The following is a 23,913-nucleotide window of genomic DNA, read 5'->3' as shown; positions in this document are numbered from 1 at the left end:
AGAGAAAACAAGCAAAAATGTGATATGAGCAGTCATAAAGGAATAGTAGTGGCATAATGCAGGGGAAATGGCATTATGATTGTCCATTTGTCCAAACCAGAAACCTAGAGTGTTATAACTGATTTACCCCTCTATCTTACCTCCTTACAATAGTAGTCTTCATGATTCCATATCACAAATATCTCTAAAGTTTATCTATCTCTTTCTATTCTTACAATCAGTGCCTTCATACAAACTATCATATCCTTTCCTGCTCAAGTAGATTAAACTCATAAATGTCTCCCTATATTCTCTTATCTCCTCAAATCTACTTACTCTCTATTGATACAGAGTGATCTTTTAAAAATACATATATGAACACATCTTTCCCCCATTTAAAAACCATTAGCATCTTTCTTTTGCTCTTAAAATAAAAACTGAATTCTTTATGTAGCACAAATGAACATCTTGGCCCCCTTCTTATCATTTCTGTTTCACTTTTGTTTCTTACCTGCAAATCAATATAAGAATACAAAATATTTGCAAAGAATTACTGATGCTTTTCCTTGATGGAGTTACTTGATGCTGAGAATCCTTGTTGGTGAATTTGTCAATGGAGGTAGTTAGAGTTTGGGTCAGTAGTAAAGGAGTTTAGAATTCATAATTTAAAAAGTCTATTGTATTTTGTAGAAGGAGGGAATTTTAACCCAATATATCATAACTGAAGTCTTCTTCAGTTCAATGATCTTCTGATCATTTTTCTTTTTTTTAAATTTTTATTTATTTATGATAGTCACAGAGAGAGAGAGAGAGAGAGAGGCAGAGACACAGGCAGAGGGAGAAGCAGGCTCCATGCACCGGGAGCCCGACGTGGGATTCGATCCCGGGTCTCCAGGATCGCGCCCTGGGCCAAAGGCAGGCGCCAAACCGCTGCACCACCCAGGGATCCCCTGATCATTTTTCTTAAATGATAAAGTGTAGACAAGCTATAGGTCAGTAGCATTGTCTGGGATGGAATACCTTCTTCTTTCTTGGGTTAAATGTTAAGTATATGCAGGCTATGATTTCAAAGAATATTTTATAAAATTCAAATAATAATTTTTAAGGAGATAAAATAAAAATATTATGATAGGAAGTTTAGTTATTATTTTTTTTTTGGCGAAGCAAGACTCTGTCTTCCTAAGCATAAATATTATTTTTCCATATGTAGAATGAGGGGTTAATGAACTGAACTTCACTAACATAAGTTGGAAATAAAATTTTCAAAAAAATGTCTACTAAGTCATGATATGTTTTGCAAACAAATACATTTTTGGATAACTATCAGCACTGTATGAATTACATACTAGTTTTATTTGATTTTATTTTTTAAAGAGAGAGAGAAAGAGAGTGTGAGTGGGGAAGGGCAGAGGAAGGAGAGAATCTATTAATAATAATAATAGAGTTGGGAGGAAGGCAGAGTGGTAGGGAGAGGGAGGGACCAGCATGGAGCCTGGCACAGGGTTTTTTTTCTATAAATTTATTTTTTATTGGTGTTCAATTTACCAACATATAGAATAACACCCAGTGCTCATCCCATCAAGTGCCTCCCTCAGTGCCCGTCACCCAGTCACCCCCACCACCCGCCCACCTCCCTTTCTACAAACCCTAGTTTGTTTCCCAGAGTTAGGAGTCTCTCATGTTCTGTCTCCCTTTCTGATATTTCCCACTCATTTTTTCTCCTTTCCCCTTTATTCCCTTTCACTATTTTTTATATTCCCCAAATGAATGAGACCATATAATGTTTATCCTTCTCTGATTGACTTATTTCACTTAGCATAATACCCTCCAGTTCCATCCACATTGAAGCAAATGGTGGGTATTTGTCATTTCTAATGGCTAAGTAATATTCCATTGTATACATAGACCACATCTTCTTTATCCACTCATCTTTCGATGGACACTGAGGCTCCTTCCACAGTTTGGCTATTGTGGACATTGCTGCTATAAACATCTGGGTGCAGGTGTCCTTGCGTTTCACTGCATGTGTATCTTTGGGGTATATCCCCAGCAGTGCAATTGCTGGGTCATAGGGCAGATCTATTTTTATCTCTTTGAGGAACCTCCACACAGTTTTCCAGAGTGGCTGTACCAGTTCACATTCCCACCAACAGTGCAAGAGGGTTCTCCTTTCTCTACATCCTCTCCAACATTTGTGGTTTCCTGCCTTGTTAATTTTCCCCATTCTCACTGGTGTGAGGTGGTATCTCATTGTGGTTTTGATTTGTATTTCCCTGACGGCAAGTGATGAGGAGCATTTTCTCCTGTGCTTGTTGGCCATGTCTATGTCTTCGTCTGTGAGATTTCTCTTCATGTCTTTTTTTTTTTTCTGTTCATGTCTTTTGCCCATTTCATGATTGGATTGTTTGTTTCTTTGCTGTTGAGTTTAATAAGTTCTTTATAGATCTTGGAAACTAGCCCTTTATCTGATATGTCATTTGCAAATATCTTCTCCCATTCTGTAGGTTGTCTTTTAGTTTTGTTGACTGTTTCTTTTGCTGTTGAAAAGCTTCTGTCACAGGGTTTTATCTCATGACACTGAGATCATGACCTGAGCCAAAACCAAGAGTTGGATGCTCAACCAACTGAACCACCCAGGCACCCCACATTAGTTTTATTTTAAGGCATACAATTTAGTGACATTTAGTGTATTTACAATATTGTGTAGCCATTATCTTTATCCAATCCAGATCATTTTCTTTACTTCAAGAGATCCCATACCCATTAAGCGGTCACTTCCAATCTCTTCATTTCCACCGTCCTCCAGCTCCTCACAACCACTAATCTACTTTTTATTCCTATGGGTTTACCAAGTCTGAGTGTTTTATATAAGTAGAATCATGCAATATGTGACCTTTTGCATTTGGCTTCTTTCACTTAACATAAAGTTTTCAAGAATCATTCACATTGTAGTATGTATCAATATGTCATCCTGTTTTATTTTTATTTTTTTTAAGATTTTATTTATTTATTCATGAGAGACACAGAGAGAGAGAAAGAGAGAGAGAGAGAGAGGTGGGGGGGGGCGCAGAGACATAGGCAGAGGGAGAAACAGGCTCCATGCAGGGAGCCTGACGTGGGACTTGATCCCGGGCCCTCCAGGATCACACCCTGGGCTGAAAGTGGCACTAAACCACTGTACCACCTGGGCTGCCCATGTCATCCTGTTTTACAGCTGAACAATGTCTCACACTATGTGTTTGTGTGTGTATATATATATATACACAGAATTTATTCATTCATCTATTGATGGCCATTTGGGTTGCTTCTATTTTTTGGCTATTGTGAATAGTGCCACTATGAACATTTATGTACAAGTATTTATTTGAATACTTGTTTTCAATTCTTTGGGATATATACCTGTGAGCAGAATTTTTGGATCATATGGTAAGTTCATGTTTAACTTCTTGAGGATCTGCCAAACTGTATTCATAGTGGCTACCTCATTTTATATTCTAACAGCAATCTACAAAAATTCCACTTGCCCCACATCCTTGTTAACATTTAGTATTTTTTTGTTCTTTCTTTTTTAAAAAAATTATTGCTGTTGTTTTAAAGATTTTATTTATTTATTCATGAGAGACACAGAGAGACAGGCAGAGACATAGGCAGAGGGAGAAGCAGGCTTCCTGCGGGAAGCCTCATGTGGGACTTGATCCCAGGACCCCGGGATCACAACCCCAGCCAAAGACAGGTGCTCAACCACTGAGCCACTCAGGTGCCCCCCCAAATTATTATTTTTATAAAATATTATTAAATTTATTAAATTATCCTAGTGAGTGTGAAGTGGTATTTAATTGTGTTGATTTGCATTTTCTTAATGGTTAATGAGCATCTTTGCATATGTTTATTTGTCATTTGTGGTTCTTTGTATAAATATCTATTCAAGTCTTTGCTGTATTAAAAAATTGAGTTGCCTTTTTGTCTTTGAGTTATCAGAGTTCTTTGCATACTGTAGTTACTAGACATTTGCAAATATTTTCTCCCATTTTGTAGGTGATCTTATTTTCTTAATAGTTTCCTTTGATGAACAAAAGTTTTTAATTTTATGAATTTCTTTTTTCTTTTTTCTTTTTTTGCTTTTACCTTTGGCATCATGCCCATATTGCCATCACCAATTCCAGGGTCATAAAGATTTACCCCCCCCCCATGTTTTTTTCTATGTGTCTTATAGTTTTAATTCATATTTAGATCTTTGGTTCATTTTTAGTTAATTTTAAATTTGGTGTGAAGTAGTACAGTGTAGCTCTTTTACATGTGAATATCCAGTTGTTCCACATATTATTTTTTATAGCTTTGAAGAACAGGCTATATGGTCACATGGAAGAGTCATAATGTGATGAATTAATAAGAATTTAAATTTATTAGTCCTTGAGAAACCAATCCAACATGAAACAGTACAGGCTGTCAGAAGCCAAGCGCAAATGAGAATATGAGTTCTGGGATATTAGTGTAATCAAGGGTTTTACACATTATCAGTGCCTGTTGAAAGGCAATGGAGTTCAAGGCTATGTGGTAATGTGTTTTGAATCTTACTTTAAAATTGAAAATCAGAGACAAGAAATTCGGCCCCTGATACTGGAGACATAGAAAGTAAACTCATCTACCTCTTAAGTCTTCATAAGTAAGAGTGAGAGGTTTCAGAACAAGATCAGCTTCATGAAACCTAATTCATTGCTGAGTTAGAGCCCCAAAGCCTAGGATCCCTTAGCCTCCTCTTTTCTATCTCAAGAATGTTTCAGAGTGTGATGCTTCTAGAGGCCTTTAGATAGGCTTTTAGAATACAGTCATGATTCTGTTAAGGTACCAGGGCCTGGAAGCAAGTAAACTTCCATGCTTATAGCTAAGTAAATACTATGTGAAAAGAAAGCTTTTAAACTATAGAGGTTTTTTTTTTTTACGATTTTTTAAATTTATTTATTCATGAGAGACACAGAGAGACAGAGACACAGGCAGAGGGAGAAGCAGGCTCCATGCAGGGAGCCCGATGCGGGACTTGATCCCAGGATCCCAGGATCCCAGGATCCCAGGATCACGCCTTGGGCCAAAGGGAGGCGCTAAATCTCCGAGCCACCCAGGGATCCCCTATGGAGTTTCGTAATATTAGTTACATAGCACTAAATCTGTGTGACCCTTTGTATTGCGCTTTCACTCATTATTTCAGTAAATATGCTAGACACTAGAAGTAAAATATTGAGCAGAACACCTACGCTTTGACCTCACAGAGCTTCAGCTTCTTGGAGAACACAAATAATAATCAAGAAATACCCAAATATCTAATGACAGACTTTGAATGAAATGAAGATACAGCTCTGCTATGCCTTCCTGTGTTTGCATTTTTCCATGCTTCTTTCCATTTTTCCTCTTTGTCTTTCCTTCCTTCTTGTATGGCTAAAATATAAAAAGAGTTTATACTTTAGTTTGTGGTGTTATCAACTAAATTGGGGGCTATCTTTTTTTTATTGCAGTAAAATTTACATAACATTTAATTTACCATTGTAACCATTTTTAGGTGTGTATTTCAGTGCCATTAAATAGGTTCACATTATTGTCCTACCATCACCATCATCCATGTTTAGAACTTTTCATATTCTCAAAATTAAACTGTAACCATTAAATAATAATTCCCCATTTTCCCTTTTCTCAGCCTTTGTCTTTTTCTCCTTTTGTTCCTACAAATTTGCCTATTCTAGGCATTCTATATAAATGGAATCATACAGTATTTTTATTTTTGTATCTGGTTTATTGGTCCTAATGTCTTCCAAGTTTTTCCGTGTTATGGTTTGTGTCCTAATTTCTTTCCTAAGGCTGAATAATAAATACTCTCTTGTATGTATATACCACATTTTGTTCATCCATTAATCCATTATTTTTAAGTTGTTTCCACCTTTCAGCAATTGTATTTTTCTTGTATTTTCATTTTATTTTACTATACAGTTAACAAGAAAGTTAAGAAAAAATATTTTGTAACCATTGGGAGATAATTCTCTGAAGTAAATGACAGTGTATTTTGGAGTTTTATTTTCTAACTATTGAGATTAACTTTTGATGCTGATTAATTAGTTGAGACCATATACATATGGTATTTGTTTTTTCAGATCATTTGTCTTAGTCTGGTCAGGCTGCTGTAACAAAATACCACAGAGTAGATAGCTTATTAGCAACAGAAATTTTTCGCAGCTCTGGAGGCTGGAAGTCTGAGATCAGGGTGTCAGCATGGTCTGGTGAGGGTCTTCTCTCATGTTGCAGATATCTTATCCTCACATGATGGAAGGGATGAGGGAGTTCTATGAGGTCTCTTTTTAAGGACACTAATCCCATTCATGAGAGTATTACCCACATGACCTAAGAACATCCCAAAGATCCAACCTCCTACCACCATCATCTTTGGAGGTTAGAATTTCGACATGAATTTTAGGAGAACGCAAACACTCAGGTCATAGCACCATGCATAGAATTTTTTATTTAATTGCTTCTTTCATTTGTTTTCATACATTTTAGGTTCAATATATATTAAATTTTTTAAATTACTTAAGGAATTGCGCAGTGTTCACTTAAAGAGTTACATAGTATATCTTAAGCATTTAGTGAATGATCACTTGATTTTTTCTGTTAAAGATACTAAATTATTTTCTGTAAGTGTGTTTTGTCAAACTAACAGTCTATTTTAAAATACCTTTTCTTTAAAAAACAAAACTGGAAGTGTTACAATTCTAGACTTCAAGTTATATTACAAAGCTGGAGTAAGCAAAACTATATGGTACTGCCACAAAAAAAGATACATAGATTGGGGCACTTGGCTGGCTCAGTCAGTAGACCATGTGACTCTTGATCTTGGGGTCATAAGTTTGAGCCTTGTGTTGGGCATAGAGATTACGTAAAAAAGAAAAAAAGAAAAAATAGACACATAGACCAATGGAACAGAATAGAAAACCCAGAAATAAACCTATGGTTATATGGCCAATTAATCTTCAACAACGGTGGAATGAATATTCAATGAGAAATGGACAATCTCTCCAATAAATGGTGTTTGGAAAACTGGACAACTACACGGAAAAGAATGAAACTGGGCCACTTTCTCACACTGTACACAAAAATAAACTCAAAATGGATTAAGGACTGCCCAGAGTATCATGCCACATATTGCTAGCCCAGGAAAAGACCCTTTTAGGTAAAGTGAACTAGCATACATGAGTAGGGTATTGCAGTATTTTTGTAATAGTGAAGAGAAGCAATCAAAATGACCATTAGTAGTTTATGAAAGTGCATTATAATACATTAAGATAATGTGATGCTATACTACATTTAGCATGAATAAATTTGATCTTTATTTATCAAAACGGAAATGTCTCAAAAGCAAAAGTTGAGTTAAAGGAAGGAATGAGTAATAGTATTTCATATATCATAGTATATTTCTCTAAAATATAAAATTTTAAATCACATATTAGCGTCATATTTTTGTAGATACATGTTTGCATACATACATACATACATACATATGTATCCACAAAAGTATGTATAATTATACACACACACACACACTATTAAAACACAAAACAGAAATATACATACCAAATCAAAGAAACGGGTTATATCTGGGGAGGAAAGAAAGGTGGAATATTGTAAGAGGTAATATTATTTACAGGACATTTTATTTTTTTCACTAAAATAAAAGCTTTGAATTAAGTATGGCATCTAATCTTAATGTTTTTAAACTCAAATATTTGGCACACTAATGTTGGTTATACTACTTTTCATACTTTTGTTACATTTGAAATATTCTTTCTGTTTTCTTAAGTATGTACTCAAAGACCCAGTAAAACCACTTCCAGTTGAAAATCCTAAACAGATCTTGTGGATAGGCACATATGTTCGCTATAGAATTGTTTATAATTATGAAAAATGGGAAATAACCAAAATAACAGATGATATAACTGTATAGCTAAAAGTTCCAAGAACTTCAATTTAAAAGAAAACTATTTTAGTTGGTATACTATACCATATTCTCATACCATACACAAAAATCAATTCTAGATGACTACAGGCCTAATTGTGAAGGGTTAACTAATAAAGATTTTATTTATTTACTTTTTTATTCTTTTGGAGGAGGGAAAAAGAGAAGAGGGGAATCTGAAGCAGGCTCTACACCCAATGCAGAGCCCAGTGTGGGGCTTGATCTCACAACCCTAAAATCATGACCTGAGAAATGTAGAGTCAGATGCTTAACCGACTGAGCCACCAGGTGCCCCGTGTGAAGTAATAGAACTGTTAAATGAAAACAAAAGAGAACATCTATTTGTGTAGTAGGCAGAGGCTTCTTAAAATAGATTAAATATAAACTAAAAATTGATAAACTGGGCAATATTAAAACCAAGAGCCTCTGTTTATCAAAAGATGTCGTTAAATGACTTAAAAGACAACATTTGGAATGAAAAGAGATATTTGCAGTATATATGTCCAACAGAGGACTAGCATCCTGAATATCTGAAGAATTCCTATGAATAATAAAGGATAGTCAACCCAATAGAAAAATGAGCTAAACAGTTGAATAGATATATCATAAAAGAGCACATCCACATGGTCAGTGCACATATGAAAAAGTGCTCTATGTGATTTTTCTTCTTTTTCTAGTTTTTATAATTGGGAGCTTCATTGTAGATCTTTTTTCCTAATATAAACATATAGTGCTGTAGAAGGCCACTTAAGCACTGCATTAGCACCTCACATTTTGAAATGCGGTGCTTTAGTTTTTTATTTTTAAATTCCTTTTGGAAACTTCCTCAAGAGAAAAAGATTTTAAAAGGTTTAAGTTGGGGGACTTCTCAGACATATTTCTGGTTATTAATTTATATTTTTATTGTGGCCACAGAAGATACTTTTCATGATTTAGATCTTTTTAATTTTACTGAGAATTGTTTTATGGTCCAACAGGTGATTTTATCTTAGTGAAAACTCCATGAAAGCTCTTGAAAACTGTTATTGGATGGAATGTTTTATAAATGTCTATTAGGTCAATTTTTTTCATAGTGCTTTTCAAATATTCAGTGTCCTAGTTTCCATTCACTTTCTCTATTGATTACTGAGACAGGTGTATTTAAAATCTCAGGTTAAACATTTTCAGGTTTTTAAAAAACACTGTTAGCACAGGTTTCAAGTATCCTTTATCAGAGATTTGCTTTATCCCTACTCATTAGATGACTCTTGAATTATTTGTTGAATGCCTATGATGATCAACAAAGATTCTCCTCTCTAGCTGGTCAGAATTCAGTGTCTCCCAGTCATGTGTAAACCCTTGGAATAGCTCTTTAATGGCTCCAGTTGTACTTTGCCTGCCTTGTTGAATTTTGTAGTATGTATATGCTACAAAATATTTAACCATTCTCAAAAGAATTCTTATGCTATTTCTTATTGTAGCTCCCTCCTCTGTGGGTGCTGTGTGTCACAAATTCCATCATTTTAGCCTTCCCAAACTCCAGTCTTTTTTTGTTCGTCTCAGCAAGGCCATCATGTTTTTCTTGGGACCCCTCCCTGCATCATGGTCTGGAGAGTGGCTCCTGACAGAAATCTGGGCTATCATTAGGGCTCTCTTTGTTAATTTCCTTTCTCTCAAACATCACAGTTCTCTGCTGCCTCTTGTCCAGCGTCCAAATACAGTCATTTCATATATTTTGTCCAGTAAGAAGGAGATTCTGGTCCTTCAGAATGTTTGAAACATCAGAATAAGTGGGCAGTAAATCAGAGTCAGTAAATAGCCAATGTTCATCCTGCTCAAGGATGCTGATTATGACAGCCCCTTCTCCAAACATCCATTAAGATGTGGTCTGTTGGTGCTTAGTTTGACTCAAGAACAATTGTTCCCCGATATTTATGTGTACTTATTAAAAGTAAGGACTGTGTAAGTTCTTTCCTTTTTTAAATAGTTCTTTCAAGACAAAATAAAAAAAAACAAGATATAAGTATAAAATGCCTCTAAATAAGCAAGAAGTAATATTTACAATAATTAGAGCCCTGTGTTCTGCTATGTTAGTGATCTGAGAGCCAAAGAAAACTAAGTTGAGATGAGCTACATCTGTTTTTTCTTTGTTAGGGCCATCTTATTTCAGAATGTTCCATGTTCTTAGTTAGACAAAGCAGGAACTAATACAAACTTAATTGCTGTGTGGATGGGTGTATGTGTGTGCATGTTTGTATGCTTCTCCCATCAATCTGTAACCTACATGAGAAACTGCAGTAATCACAGAATCCTAATTTTTAAAATCCATATATGTGTATTTTTATGTTTATATTAAAAATATATAATCATCAAACTGTAAACATCAATTTTTTCAAGAAAGAATCTGAGTGAGGAAAAGAAAAGCAGAGACTACTTGTTTTTTTAATATTTATATAAACTATATAATTATAAAAATATTTCTAAATATATATGTTATAATTTAATAAATTTTTGATAAGACAAAATATAAGATTATAATAAGTTATAAGTATATTTCTTAAATTGTTGAATATATAGCAGTTTAGAGCTGCTGTATATTCCTGGTAAATCATTCGTTTGGTCATTATGTAATGACCATCTTCATCTTAAATCTGGTTTTTTTCTTAGTGTACATTTTATTTTTTATGCTCCTTTAAAAAATCCTTCTCTTGACTTATGTTGAACATATTTTATTCATTTCTTTTTTTGACTTCTGATTTGTAAATTTTATATTTGTTTTCCATTCTTTAAATGCTTTTTCTTGAAATTATACTTCATTTATTTTACAAACTACGGTTCATCAGCACCTGTATACTCTTCAACAATATAGGATTCTTAAAATACTGTAACTCTGATCATTTCCTTAATCTTATATCATTTTATGTTCAGAATTTTAGTTCTATCATGTTCTATTTCTACCTTCATTTAGATATATTAGCTTACATGATAAATGTTGGTTTACTTCCTATCCTATACACATTTATAGATGTCTTTCATCATCATTGCCTATTTTGTTTCATACATTGATTTTGAGGGTTTTTTCTACCTAAAACATATTCTTTAATAGTTCTTTCATCTAATATCTATGAATAGTAAACCTTCGAATGTTGAAGATATTACTTATTTTTCTTCCAGCTTTCCTTATTGCTAGGAGAAGTCTTCTGTCACTCTAAAGCTCTTTAGTTCTTAATTAACATCTCTTCTCAATATGGTTGATTTTAAGATTGCCTCTTTTTCTGTGGTGTCCTGCAGTTTTCCTCTGTTTCTAACTGTGAATAGTTTTATTTATTCTGTTTGCAGTTTGTGATACTCTCAATCTATTAATTCACATTTTTATCAGCTCTCAGTTTTCAGTCATTATATATATAATGTTTTCAATCAATTATTATGTTTTTAAAAATATGTTTTGTCACCTCTTTTTCCTTTTTTTCAACATTTTTAAAATTCTAATTTTATAAAAACTCATTTTGAATTGTTCATAATTTATATTTTCTTAGTATACATTCTCCCGTTTTGGTTGAGGTGATATATATATATACTATCTTCATGGCTTTGAACTTATTTATACAATTATTATCTGCACATATAACTTCTTTGAGGTTCTCTTTCTCCTATCCATTCTGTCTTATATGGAAGTCTGTCTTATAATAGATGATTCTGTCTGCCTGAACTCTTCAGTGGACACTGGCCATGAACCAGTTTTTATATTATTGTCAATTCTTCAGATCTCTGTAAATGTATATGGCTCAATTTTGTAACCAGTAATAATAGGCTTGCCTTGTTTTAGTGAAACTCTGAGCAAATAAAGTCTGATACTTATGTTTCATTCTGCAATTTTTTGTCTTCATCTTGCTATATTTAGCCCACTTTTGTCTCTCAGCCATGAAGGGCCTTGGGCATAAACTTCCATCCCCATTCAGATCTGAAGGTCTCAGGTCTCCATGGGCAGTATTTGATCCAATCTCTCACCATGGCAGCTCAATTCCATTTTAGTAGTAAGGGTTCTTTGTCTTTTCTTGGCATCTAGAAATGTACGTTCTATGTCTTCAGTATATGTATTAACATTTTTATTATGATTTTTACATAGTGTATCTGTGGTTGGGTTGGGGTGCCTGGCTGGCTGTCAGTATAGCATATGATGATTGATCTTAGGGCTCTAATTTGAACCCCATATTGGGTGTAAAGATCACTTAAAAATAAAATCTTAAAAAAATAATAAAAATAAATAAAATAAAATAAAATAAAATCTTAGAAAAAAAAGTGATTGGGTAACTTGATACATTTTTTTATTATATAGACTATGTTTTAAGTATTAAACATGTTTATTTACATAAATTAAAAATCACTTAAAACATTTTACCTTCCAGATTCTCATTAAAATTTAATTTTAATTATTAGGATATGTTAATAGTGGTATATTTTTAATTTACTACTACCTAATTCATATTTTATTAAATATATTTACTACCTTTATCTGTTTGCTACATTATTCCTTAACTTACATGTTTTAAATAGTCACTTATTGTGTTAATTTTCATAGGATGAATCTTCAAGAAGAACTGGATAAACTTAAAGTACATATATCTATTGATAAGGCAAAAATACAAGAATTGAATACATGTATGGCAGTGAAGAGAGAAGGTACATTATTTTGTGAGAATAAATATTTAATACAGGGATTTAAAAATTATCTAGTCCTTGATGTTTTATTTTCAATTTATTATAAGAATCTTATCCTTTCCTCCTTCTTTCTAGTGCTTTACTTATTGATATGTTATTAACATTTTTACTTTTCACAAGAAAATAAAATAGGGCACCTAAATGTCAGCTTTATAATTCATAAAGGTGTTTGTTTTTTATTCATAGGTAAGATTTACTAGCTATGTTTGTTCAAAGCTATGTTTGCTTCTATAAATTATATAGAATTATTTACTCAATATTACTAATTCATTTATATTTTTGTTTGACATTACATTTTTCTGGAACTCATTTAGTTCCTATCTATTTTCCTGGAATCAAAGTCATAGAGGTAGGAGAAAACTTAGAGATCTGCAAATCTCTCAACTCCCTGACCACTAGCCTAAAACTGTTTAGTAAAGGGAATATATCTGTTCCAATTAAAGGATTATTCCTTTGTTAAAATTAAGGTAACTATATTTACTCTAAGACTTCAGTCCTTACTGTAATATCTTATTAGAAAAAAGTAAATAAGATTAGGACAGAATTTCTCCTTGTTTAACTTTACTAGAGCTTCATTGTTACCACAATACTTTTTAGGTGTTGACAATTTAACAACTTAACTTAATTAACTTAATTAACTTAATTAAGGCGGTACTTAATAAGTTTTCATATGACACTCATCTGCCCATTGTCCCAATTACTGTTGTTACTCCATTTGTTCTTAGTTAGGTCGCTGGTGACTTATCAAAGCCAATGTTTGAAATCTTTTATTTTACACCACTGATTTATATCATATCTCAAGCTTACTCTTTTTTTTTTTTTTTTTTTTGCTTCTGAAACATTGGTTTTCCTTTTTTTTACCTTCTACTGTTCTACTGTGCTTGCCTGTATTTTCACTGTTTCTTCCACTGGAACTTCCTTCCATTTATTCCTTAACTATTGGAGTACTCTAAAATTATATCCTTGGCTTACTTTTTAAAAATAATAACTATAGTTCCTGGAAAAATTACACATACTTGTATATATTCAAGCAGTAAGAAAGAATTTAAAAAGAAAAGCATTCTAATTCACACTTAAAAATCAAAATTTCAATCTTAATTATCAAGTGAAATCTCTCTTAATACTTATATAGAAAGAATTCTAGGGATTCCTGGGTGGCTCAGCAGTTCAGTGCCTACCTTTGGCTCAGGCGTGATCCTGGAGTCCCAGGATCGAGTCCCGTGTCAGGCTCCGGGCATGGAGCCTGCTTCTCCCTCTGCCTGTCTCTCTCTCTCTCTCTCTCTCTGTCTCTCTCTATCATGAATAAATAAAATCTTTAAGAAAAAGAAAAGAATTCTAGTCAGATAAATTGTGCAAAAAGAAAACTATATGTATGCTATTTTTAAAAAATTGTTTACGTAATTTACATATTTTATGTAATTTACGTAATTTACGTTTATTATGGAGAGACATCTGGTTTTCCCTCCTTCTTGTACATCAGTCTTTAGATGTGGCTTGATTTTTCCATGTGAATTTTTAGTTTATTCAACTTGATGTTCCAATATTTAAAGTCTTGATATACTTTATTTTAAATCATAATTTTGGATTATCCATGTAATTTATGATGTTCCAATATTTAAAGTCTTGATATACTTTATTTTAAATCATAATTTTGGATTATCCATGTAATTTATTACTTTTCAACTAAGATTTTCCTGCATTACAAGGAAATGTATTTTTGCATATTCCATTTTTTTATACACTCTAATTCAAGGATATCAGTTGTCTTTATGTTTGGTTACTTTTTGTTTGACTTTCATATCTGTTTTCTTCTAATTCTTTAATCTTTGTCTTTTTTGCATACAGTTTATTTAAACACTTTTCCTTCACAGTAATTCAGTTTTGAACTATATATATATATATATATATATATATATAGTACACACACACACACACACACACATACATATATCTTCTTTCCTTTGTTCTTTCTAATATTTCTGTTAAATCTATAATGATGTTTTCTGGTTCTCAGTTTATTTCTTCTGCTCTTCAAATTCCCCACTTTATTTCCTTTGTATATCTTATTATTTCTTTTCTAAGCTCATATTTTATTAAATTCAGGGTTTTGGCAAGTTCTTTTCTTCTTTTTTTCTTCCAGAAAGGATTTTAAATCTGTGTTTTGTTAAGTGTCCATATCACTCCACCTACTAGAGAGTGTTTCCTATACTGGAAGGGGTGATCCTAAAGATTTATTTATTTTTTTAAAAGATTTTATTTATTTATTCATAGAGACAGACAGAGAGAGAGAGAGAGAGAGAGAGGCAGAGACACAGGCAGAGGGAGAAGCAGGCACCATACAAAGAGCCTGACGTGGGCCTCGATCCGGGTCTCCAGGATCACGCCCTGGGCTGCAGGTGGCGCTAAACCACTGCGCCACCGAGGCTGCCCCCAAAGATTTAAACTGGTATTTGACTTTACATATAGCAACATGGTGGCTCTTATTTTCACTAAGAACCATTTCTTCTGCTCTTCATTCCTCCTGTAGATCCAGATTTACTTTTGTGTCATTTTCTATTTTCCCAAAGGATTCCTTTCAGTATTTATATAGTGCAAATCTGCTGGTGATGGATTCTTTCCACTTTTATACCTGAAAAAGCAATCTTTATTTTTGTTTTCTTTTTGAAAGATATTTTCACCAAGTATAGAATTATGCATTGGCAGTTTTTTTTTTCATTCAATACTTAAGAAAATTTGTTCTACTATTTTTGGCTTAAAATGTTTCCAATGATAATTATATCATTCTTATCTTTTTTTCAGAGGTATGTAACATTTCTTTTTTTTCCCACACTCTGGTATTGGGAGAATGAACTATTCTTGGGCCTGTGTGAATTTTGAAGATTGTTTCCTCTAGTGTTTTTAGGGGGTTCTTTTTTTGGGTCATTTACACACATTCCTGTGCTGATCAATATTTAGTTGAAGACTTGAGAAGGAACTCTTTATAGATCTTCAGAGCTCTCCCTCTCTCTGAGCAGATTTGTGTTCTTAGACACTTTATCCTGCACCTCAATCTTCCTTGGACTCTGGGATCCCTGGACTCTGGGATCTCAAGTTCCCAGTTTGCTTCAAGCTAAGAAGATCACCAAATTCCATTTAGTCCCACATTTTTGTGCTGTAGCCTGGAAGGTCTCTAGGCAGTATGTGGGAGCCATGATTGAGTTCATTCCTTTTGTTTGACCACTCTCAGGGATGACTTCCTCTCATTGTTTTATGCCCAATGTCTGACAACCATTGTTTTCATCTGTGAGATTTTTTTTTTTTTTAGCTGGTTAAACAATGACTTGGGTGGATAATTTTATTGGGCCATATAATGAAATACCAAGTACTTTTTAATCCCCAAAATATAGAGATGAAGGAGATGGTCTCCTCCAGTGAGCAAAGTAACCTTTTTCTTTAGACCAACATGACAGTCTGAGAAGCTTTCTCCCTTTTTCCTCCGTGGTGCTTCTCAAACAATTTTATAGATGTCAAAGTGCTCCAAAATGGTTGTTATAATTTCCAAAAGTCCCTAGTGAAGTTATGGGAGGACGTAGCACAAGTTTACTGGCAGACAAATCCAGGAGAAATTGGCTGAGGATTAGTTTTAGTTGTTCCATGTGGATGGGTAAATCTGGTGCCTCTGCTACTTCTTTTATTGTCATTAAGCTTGTTTCCCCTGGATGAAAATCCCAAATCTATATGAATAGATAGATTCATATCTTTCTATTCATTCTTCATTCATATCTTCATACACCTTTTTCCACGTACCAGATATATTTTTCTTATTTCCTGCTACCTGTTTTCCCCTGGCTATCTTTACAATGATTTTAAAAGTTCTGCATATTTTTTTAAAAAAACTCATTACCTTTCCTAGCAAATCAGTTCTGCTTCCTCTAACTTCCCACATGAGCACTGTAAGCCCCTACCACACTAAATTTCTCTTTATACTAAAGATTGCAATTCATGGTGTAGTGAATCTGCTACAATCCCACAGTATCTCTGTTAGGAGCTTACCTGAGCTGAAGAGCTGAGCTGCCAGGTGTCCACATAACTGACTTAAGATCATAAGCCAAAATGAAAGTAATAGTCAAGCCTTTAATCACTTACTATATAAGCAAGAGGCTAAAGTAGAGAAAGTGCCAACTCACTCTGTTCTGTCTTCCCCCTGGAACTGTAGGCCAGTTGAGGATCAGATGGATCAACACAGAGCTGTTGTCTTACAGCCAAGGAGCCCTGAGCTAAAGTCTCCTGCATTTTTATTGACGTGGGTCTTTGGGGAGAAAAAGGGGCAGGGCTAGGAGAGGAAAAGTACTGAGTACTGAGTCAGATGGAAGAACAATATTTCAAGGTTACCTCCACCCCAGCTACCAGATAAGATCTTGGCGGGAGGATTTGAAGAGGCCCTCAGCCAAAGGGCTGCCAGGCAGTAAGGAGATCTTCACCTGCAGCCTCGTGGAGGCACCTAGGCTAGGAGCACAGATACGCACATGAATATGGTTGGCCAAGGGGAACCTGAGTCCTTGACTATAACTCCTTCAGGGACTGGAGTCCATTGGCCATGTACCAGGTCTGTCTGGGGAGGGCAGCTTTTCCTCACAGGGCTTTCTGGGTAAAGAGTGTAATACATATGGTCAGACCTGAAAAGTCACATATAGGATTAGGTTTGGAACAGGAATCCTCAATCTTTACCACAAATGCATGAGTGTGTTCATAAAAACACTGTTAATGGCTTCATTGAAAGCTGAAGGCCTGGGATGCCTGGGTGGCTCAGTTAGTTAAGCATCTATCTTTGGCTCAGGTCATGGTCCCAGTGTGCTGGAATCCAGCCCCATGTCAGGCTCCCTACTCAATGGGGATCTTGTTTCTCCCCTCCTTCTGCCACTCCCCTACTTGCGCACGCACGCTCTCTCTCTTTCAAATAAATAAATAAAATCTTTTAGAAAAAGAAAGGTGAAGTCCTGCTTATTAATAAAAGAACAAGGGATCCCTGGGTGGCGCAGCGGTTTGGCGCATGCCTTTGGCCCAGGGCGCGATCCTGGAGACCCGGGATCGAGTCCCACATCAGGCTCCCGGTGCATGGAGCCTGCTTCTCCCTCCGCCTGTGTCTCTGCCTCTCTCTCTCTCTCTGTGACTATCATAAATAAATAAAAAATAAAAAAAAATTAAAAAAAAAAGAACAAAACAAGCAAATGTGAAAACTCACAAACAATAGCAAGCTTTCTTTTCTTTTCTTTCTTTCTTTCTCTCTTTGTGTGTGTGTGTGTGTGTGTGTGTGTGTGTGTGTATGTGTGTTGTGTTTGGATTGGCTGAAGCAGCTCTCTTTGCTGCAAGTCATCTGGTCCAGCTCTTTTTCAGGCTGCAAGTGGAGTTTACTTCTGCTCCACTGTCTATTTCTTGGCTACAGAGGGACAAATATAAACGTACAGAGCCTCTTAAGCCTAGATTTGGAACTGGCACATTTTAACTTCTGTTCACATTCATTTTATTAAATACAGCTAGCAACAATTTGTTGTTTTATCCATTTGAGTTTCTTTGGAGGGATGGGGGACTATTTCAGACTTTTTAGACCCTCATCCATAAACTTTCTAGAAGTCCTTTTGTCCAGCTGAAAGGATCTACTAAACATCATATTACTTGTAGAAATTGTCAAGAACAGGCCTGACAGTCACATCCAGGGCCATGCCTTAATGTCAAAATCTCAGATTTGGCCTTTCCTGCCAATGTGTCAGTGGTTGCTCATTTGATATGGTGAGAAACTTTCATTTCCAACCCTGAAAGTACTGGAACGTATGCACTTCTGAATACCTATGGCCGCTCCTTTCTGAGCTCAGTTCTTTCCTATAAACCCAGTCAAAATCAACTCCTGCTATCAGCAGAACACTGGAACATCCTCACTCATTGTTACAAATTAATCAGCTACATTTTTGTCTTCCATGTTATGTCAGATGGCAGTTTGCCAAATGTTTGCCACTACATAGCATGGGTCACAGTTTTCTCAGCCTCCTGAAACATTCTTTGGCACCTACCACCTAGTCGCAAAATCGATGCCACATAATTTTAGGTTTTTATTATAGCTGTACCCAGCAGCTTTTGCTATAGTGTAAACAACCACAAAATTTCAGTGACTTGCAATAATGTACATTATTTTTTTGTTCATGGTTTCCGCAGATCAGCTGGAGCATATGTGCTTCAGGCTGAAGTTCTGTTATTTGTTTGGAGCATATTTGGCTCACATGGTTCTACATGTCTCAGTCTCAGGCCCAGGTTGAAGGAGGCAGTGACTATCTGGACATATTCTTTTCAAAGCAGATGCTGGAAATTGCCAAGGGAAGAGGAGAAATACCTAAGTTCTAGGTTTATAACAGGCACTCTCTTATTTATACCCACATTCCTTTGGTCAGTACAACTCTTATGACCATGCTCAAGCTCAGCATCAGTGGAGTAGGGGTCTCTACTACACCCATAAAGGTAGAGAAGAATGGAGTAAGCATTTGCTGACTAATAATCTACCATAGTATGATATCAAAGTATGAACCAAAAGCATTTGCTGTTTTTCAAGTATATACTGCTCAAAATAATAGTATACTATAGTGGCATATTTTAGGGTGGCAACCCTAAAGGTATTTTCTTATGGCAACCAATCATAATGAAAATAGATTTTTAGAAATAATTTGATAAAATAGCTAAAAGAATCTACAAGGGGGAAAAAATTGCAGAAGAATTTAAATTAATTTGTTAATGTAATCTAAGAGAATTAAGAGAAAAAAACAGAAAGAAAGGTAAGTTTATCTGTTAGGAGAGAATATGAATCAGAATGAATTTTTATAGTAGGAATGAAAGTGAGGCATTTAAAACCAAAACATTAAAAATAAATCTCTAGAAGTGTGAAACATGTGCTCACATATCTAATATAGGACAAAAATAGAACTGCATATTTCTAACTAGGTCTTCTTGGTTCATTTCTCAAATCCTGAGACCCTTGAATGAGAGGAGAATCAAAGGGCAGAGTGGGTTCCTTGTTCCCCTCTATCACCTGGGCCTAGCTACTTCGTTATTCTTTATGAAACCTGTTAAAGTGAGAAACTAAAGTCTTCCACAGAAGTGAACGTGGTCAACCAGTCCACCAGTGGACTTTGCACACACCCAGGAGCACAAAGCAGTAACCAAATTCATTTTTGAATCAGTCTTATTTTATTGGAATTATTTAGCTGTTTTTAGCATTTTATGCTCTTTGAGCATAGAACTATTTTATTCTTATTTTTTAAGAGTAAATATTTCAGTTAGAACTATAGTAGATATTTAAATGACTTGAACAGCTGAATTGTATTTGCATATTATTTCTATATTGCTGAAAGAGTGTTGTAAATGAATTCAGCACCATGGTGTTAGGGGACTAGAAAAAGAAACTTGGGAACCAATAGATTATTATCAAGGTAAAGGTACATATTCCCCAGGTGGCAAATTCTACCTATTCCAGCTTTTATTATCCTTAGGATAGTGTTCTATTTATTTCATGAGTACAGAAGTTTTAATTGGATATGTCATGTTTCAAAGACAAAAGAAATGCCTAATTCACTCTAACAAACTTGTTAGTCACTGTTTATACCAAGAGGATTTCTACTCTACAGAGAATAATATTGTTTTTTTTTCCTTTGTTGATGAATCAAAGTTTTACACTGACCTACAGCAGCCAAGCATACTTTAAAGCAAAATCACCTCAGTCTAGCACAGATACGTATCCTTTTAGCTTTATATATTCTTGTTTGCCCTTCTTTTTTGATTCTTTAAGAAATGTTGTATCTGAAAAATAATTCAACAAGGAAACATTAAATTTGTCACAATAATTTATCTGATTAGAAAACATTTATGTTTTAATGTATTTAAATTTTGATAGTATTAACTGAAATTTTATGATTATTTTTTTCCTTTAATTTTGATATGTTGTAGATTTTTGTTCGTTTGAGAAGGTTTTAGTAGTCATATGCATGGAGAGTATAGGAATCATTTGTAGAAACAACTTCACCTGTTATCTGTGTTTGTACGTGTTATAAAGTGACAGTTTTCCTGGAAATGTGATTTTTATGATTTACTCTGCTCAGTACATGATTTTTTACCTGGAAAAGAGGTGGGGGCGGGGGGCTGTTACAGTTTCAGTTCACCCTAATTCGGGTAGTGTTTGCTTTGTTCAGCAATCACTCTGATCCTCCTGGCAGGGAACAAGATCCAGAGAACAAAACTAGTAGTGACTAGATAAGAAGGCAGCGAATTCCGCTTTTAAGGCAAAGGAGGAATAGTCTACAAAAGAATGAAAATAGGAATAAAAGTATAGCATTGTTAACCTGAAGATCTGTTGTACCTTTGAAAATCTTACACTGGGAAAAAAAGACACTACAAAGGTATGTAATTATGTGACTGAAATCTTGGAAAAGGTTACCATTTAGTTTCCAGCCAAATACTTTGACAATAAAATAGATTAGATTATTCATAGTTGAGAAAACTTAGAACCCTTTTCCTTAAAATGACAGGACACTGTTTCAGCAGTATATGACGTACCATAATATATTATTTATTCTCTACCAGAACAACTCTGTAGAAACGATGAAGATGATGGGGTCAAGAAGAGTACTCCAGAGAAGAATGGGAAAGAAATGTTGGAGCAGACATTGCAGAAGGTAGTCTAATCTTTAAGATATTGAGCTGAGGAAGTTAAATCTGAATTTTAACATAAAGGATTATATTTTAAAAAGAGGGCTCATGAACTTAAACCTTGTGTGAATCCTTAATTTAAATTCATAATTCAAAATCATTCACTTGCCAAATGGGTTAAACAAAATCAATGTTAGTGAAATAAATGTGGAAACACTTGTGCTTCTATTGACATAGATTAAAAATATCTTCAAAGATGAAATGAAGAGAATGATAATAGAAATTATAAAAATTTTTGCTATATGTGCTTATTAGCAGCTTAAAATGTGACATGAGACTTATATTAAAAAAGCATATAGATTTGCAATTTTGAACTATTAAAACTGAACGTAGTTTTAGCTTCAGTAAAGTAAAATGGTAATATGTTTATCATTTAATTTTAAACTTAAAAATATAAATGACTCATTTCATTTTAGATAGAAATTTATGCCCACATAATTTAGAATAGTTTTGCCTGTTTTAATAGAATCACTCATACAAACCCTGCTGCCACTTTACATTAATGCCTGTAATTAACAATAAAATGTTCTTTAAAAATCTTAACACTTACCTTTACAATTTTATACTTAATTCATATTTTTGTGTATAAATACATTCTTATCAAGATCAGTTAAGTTGGCTTGGTTGCATTTTAGCACGCTTTGTTATTGTTATAAAGAAAATATTTTTAATTGGTTGTAATTTGCTATGCTAGATACTTAGATAAAGCTGGAAATACACAAATATATAAGTAAAAATATTAATGAGGCTACTTACATTTCTTACATCTGTGAAATGACTTATAGGAAATCTCGTGACTTAGAACAGATGATGTGATCCCTTATACTTCTAACACTTGCTATACATCAGGTAACAAAGGCTGTCATCTCATTATTACTGAATAAAACATAGCAGGTTAACACAATAACATACAGAATAAATGCTCACATTCCTTTATCGTAAGGTAAAACGAGTAACTGAAAGAATATATGCATTATCAGCTGGAAAGCCATACAGTTTGCACTAGCTTATCTTCTTTGTTTCAGAGCAGTATTTTTATTTGCTGGGATTTGTATAATTTTTCTCTCTGTGGCTTATAATAGTATATTACTATCTACTACTTCCTTAGGGTAGAAACCCTAAAGAAACCCATTATTTAATTCTAACTGCCGTAAATGGCTACTTCCATAGTGGATCCAGAAACCCATTTTAACTTCTAAAAAGCCAACAGGAATTATTTGCACTGGACCGTACTAATTTGTCACTTTTTAAAAATGTTAACCTAATGTACTTATGTGAGTCATGATTTAACCTTCTTTAGTTGGGTTTCCTGATTTTAAAAGTATGTATTGTAAAACATTCAAAATAGGTTTAAAAGATAGTAACAATATGAAAACATTTGTTTACATAAGAGAAATGAAACATATATAATTGTTTTAAGTAATGTATTAACATTTTACACTGTTATGGCATGAATTGAGCTCCCCCCACCCAATATTATTATGTCAAAGTCCTAATTCCCAGTATCTCAGAAGGTGACTGTATTTGAGGATGAAGTCTTCAAAGAGGTAAAGTTAAAATGAGATTATTGGGGTTTAAACTACCCAGTCTGTGATATTTTCTTATGGCAGCCCTAGAAAAGTATTACAGACACTTTACAAAGTCAGATGTTTTATCTCCATTTTGAAAGAGGCCATCTTTTTTGGTAAATTATTATGATCTGTACTGGAGGAAAAGTATGCACATGAGCTGATTTACAGACAAACCAAATGCCTTTAACAAATCCCTAGACTTTCCTTCTCAAATATATATTGAAATTTTCCTTTTGTTTCTGGAGGTTTATTATCAGTTTAACAATAATTTTTAAGAGTATACCTTTCCCTTTCTAAAGAGTTTAGAAGTACTGTCTCTGTTTTATTTTTCCTCCATTTTAACTTAAATGCAAATAATTTTGGCCAGTTTTTAAGATTAAACATGGATTCACATTAGGCAGTTAACAGACTTAAACATTTTAAATGTTAACAGATTTTAAAGATATTTATCCAATGGTATATAAAATTTTTATGAGTTGCACCCAAACTTAAATGGATTTTAGTCAAAAGACAAAGATAATGCTCATTTCTAGAATTGAAATCTCATATTTAAGATGTTTGTTACATTTGTTCATAACCTGTTATATTTTAATCCAAAAGTACAAAGTTGATTTAAGTGCTAATTTAACAATGTTTAGTGCAAGTAATCTTATCTCAGTTTAAGTAGTTTTATTAAGTAGCTGTCATGATAATAATAATAGAGACAATAATGGTGATGGTGATGGTGATGATAAACTGTTTAGAACTGACTACCCGGTATTGTGGTGTATGATCATATTTAATACTTATAATCTGCAAGACAAGTCTTACTATTCCCATTTCACAAATGAGGAAACTTTAAAATAGGTTACATATTTTACCAGGTTAAGTTAACCTTAGCTGGAAATAAGGCAGAGACCAGAATGAAATTCAATTTCCTCAAGACCACACTGTTTCCTAATATTTTTG

At 34.0% G+C, this 23,913-nt stretch overlaps 1 protein-coding gene across 9 annotated transcripts in view; it reads left to right on the top strand.

The window, feature by feature from the left end:
• CNTLN (centlein) overlaps positions 1 to 23,913 on the top strand; it is a 320,657-nt gene that overhangs the window by 192,938 nt on the left and 103,806 nt on the right. For all 9 annotated transcript variants that reach the window (XR_005989015.1, XM_041763171.1, XM_041763165.1 and 6 more), the window contains 2 exons: positions 12,531 to 12,631; positions 21,269 to 21,360. Coding sequence is in view for 8 of the 9 variants with exons in the window: in XM_041763171.1 (XP_041619105.1) it covers positions 12,531 to 12,631; positions 21,269 to 21,360 (193 nt within the window). In the remaining variant the exon portion in view is untranslated. The remainder of the gene's footprint in view (positions 1 to 12,530; positions 12,632 to 21,268; positions 21,361 to 23,913) is intronic.

The sequence above is a fragment of the Vulpes lagopus genome, chromosome 7 (assembly GCF_018345385.1).
Source record: "Vulpes lagopus strain Blue_001 chromosome 7, ASM1834538v1, whole genome shotgun sequence".
In the NCBI taxonomy this organism is placed as follows: domain Eukaryota; kingdom Metazoa; phylum Chordata; class Mammalia; order Carnivora; family Canidae; genus Vulpes; species Vulpes lagopus.
This window is presented reverse-complemented; position numbering and strand designations above follow the sequence as displayed.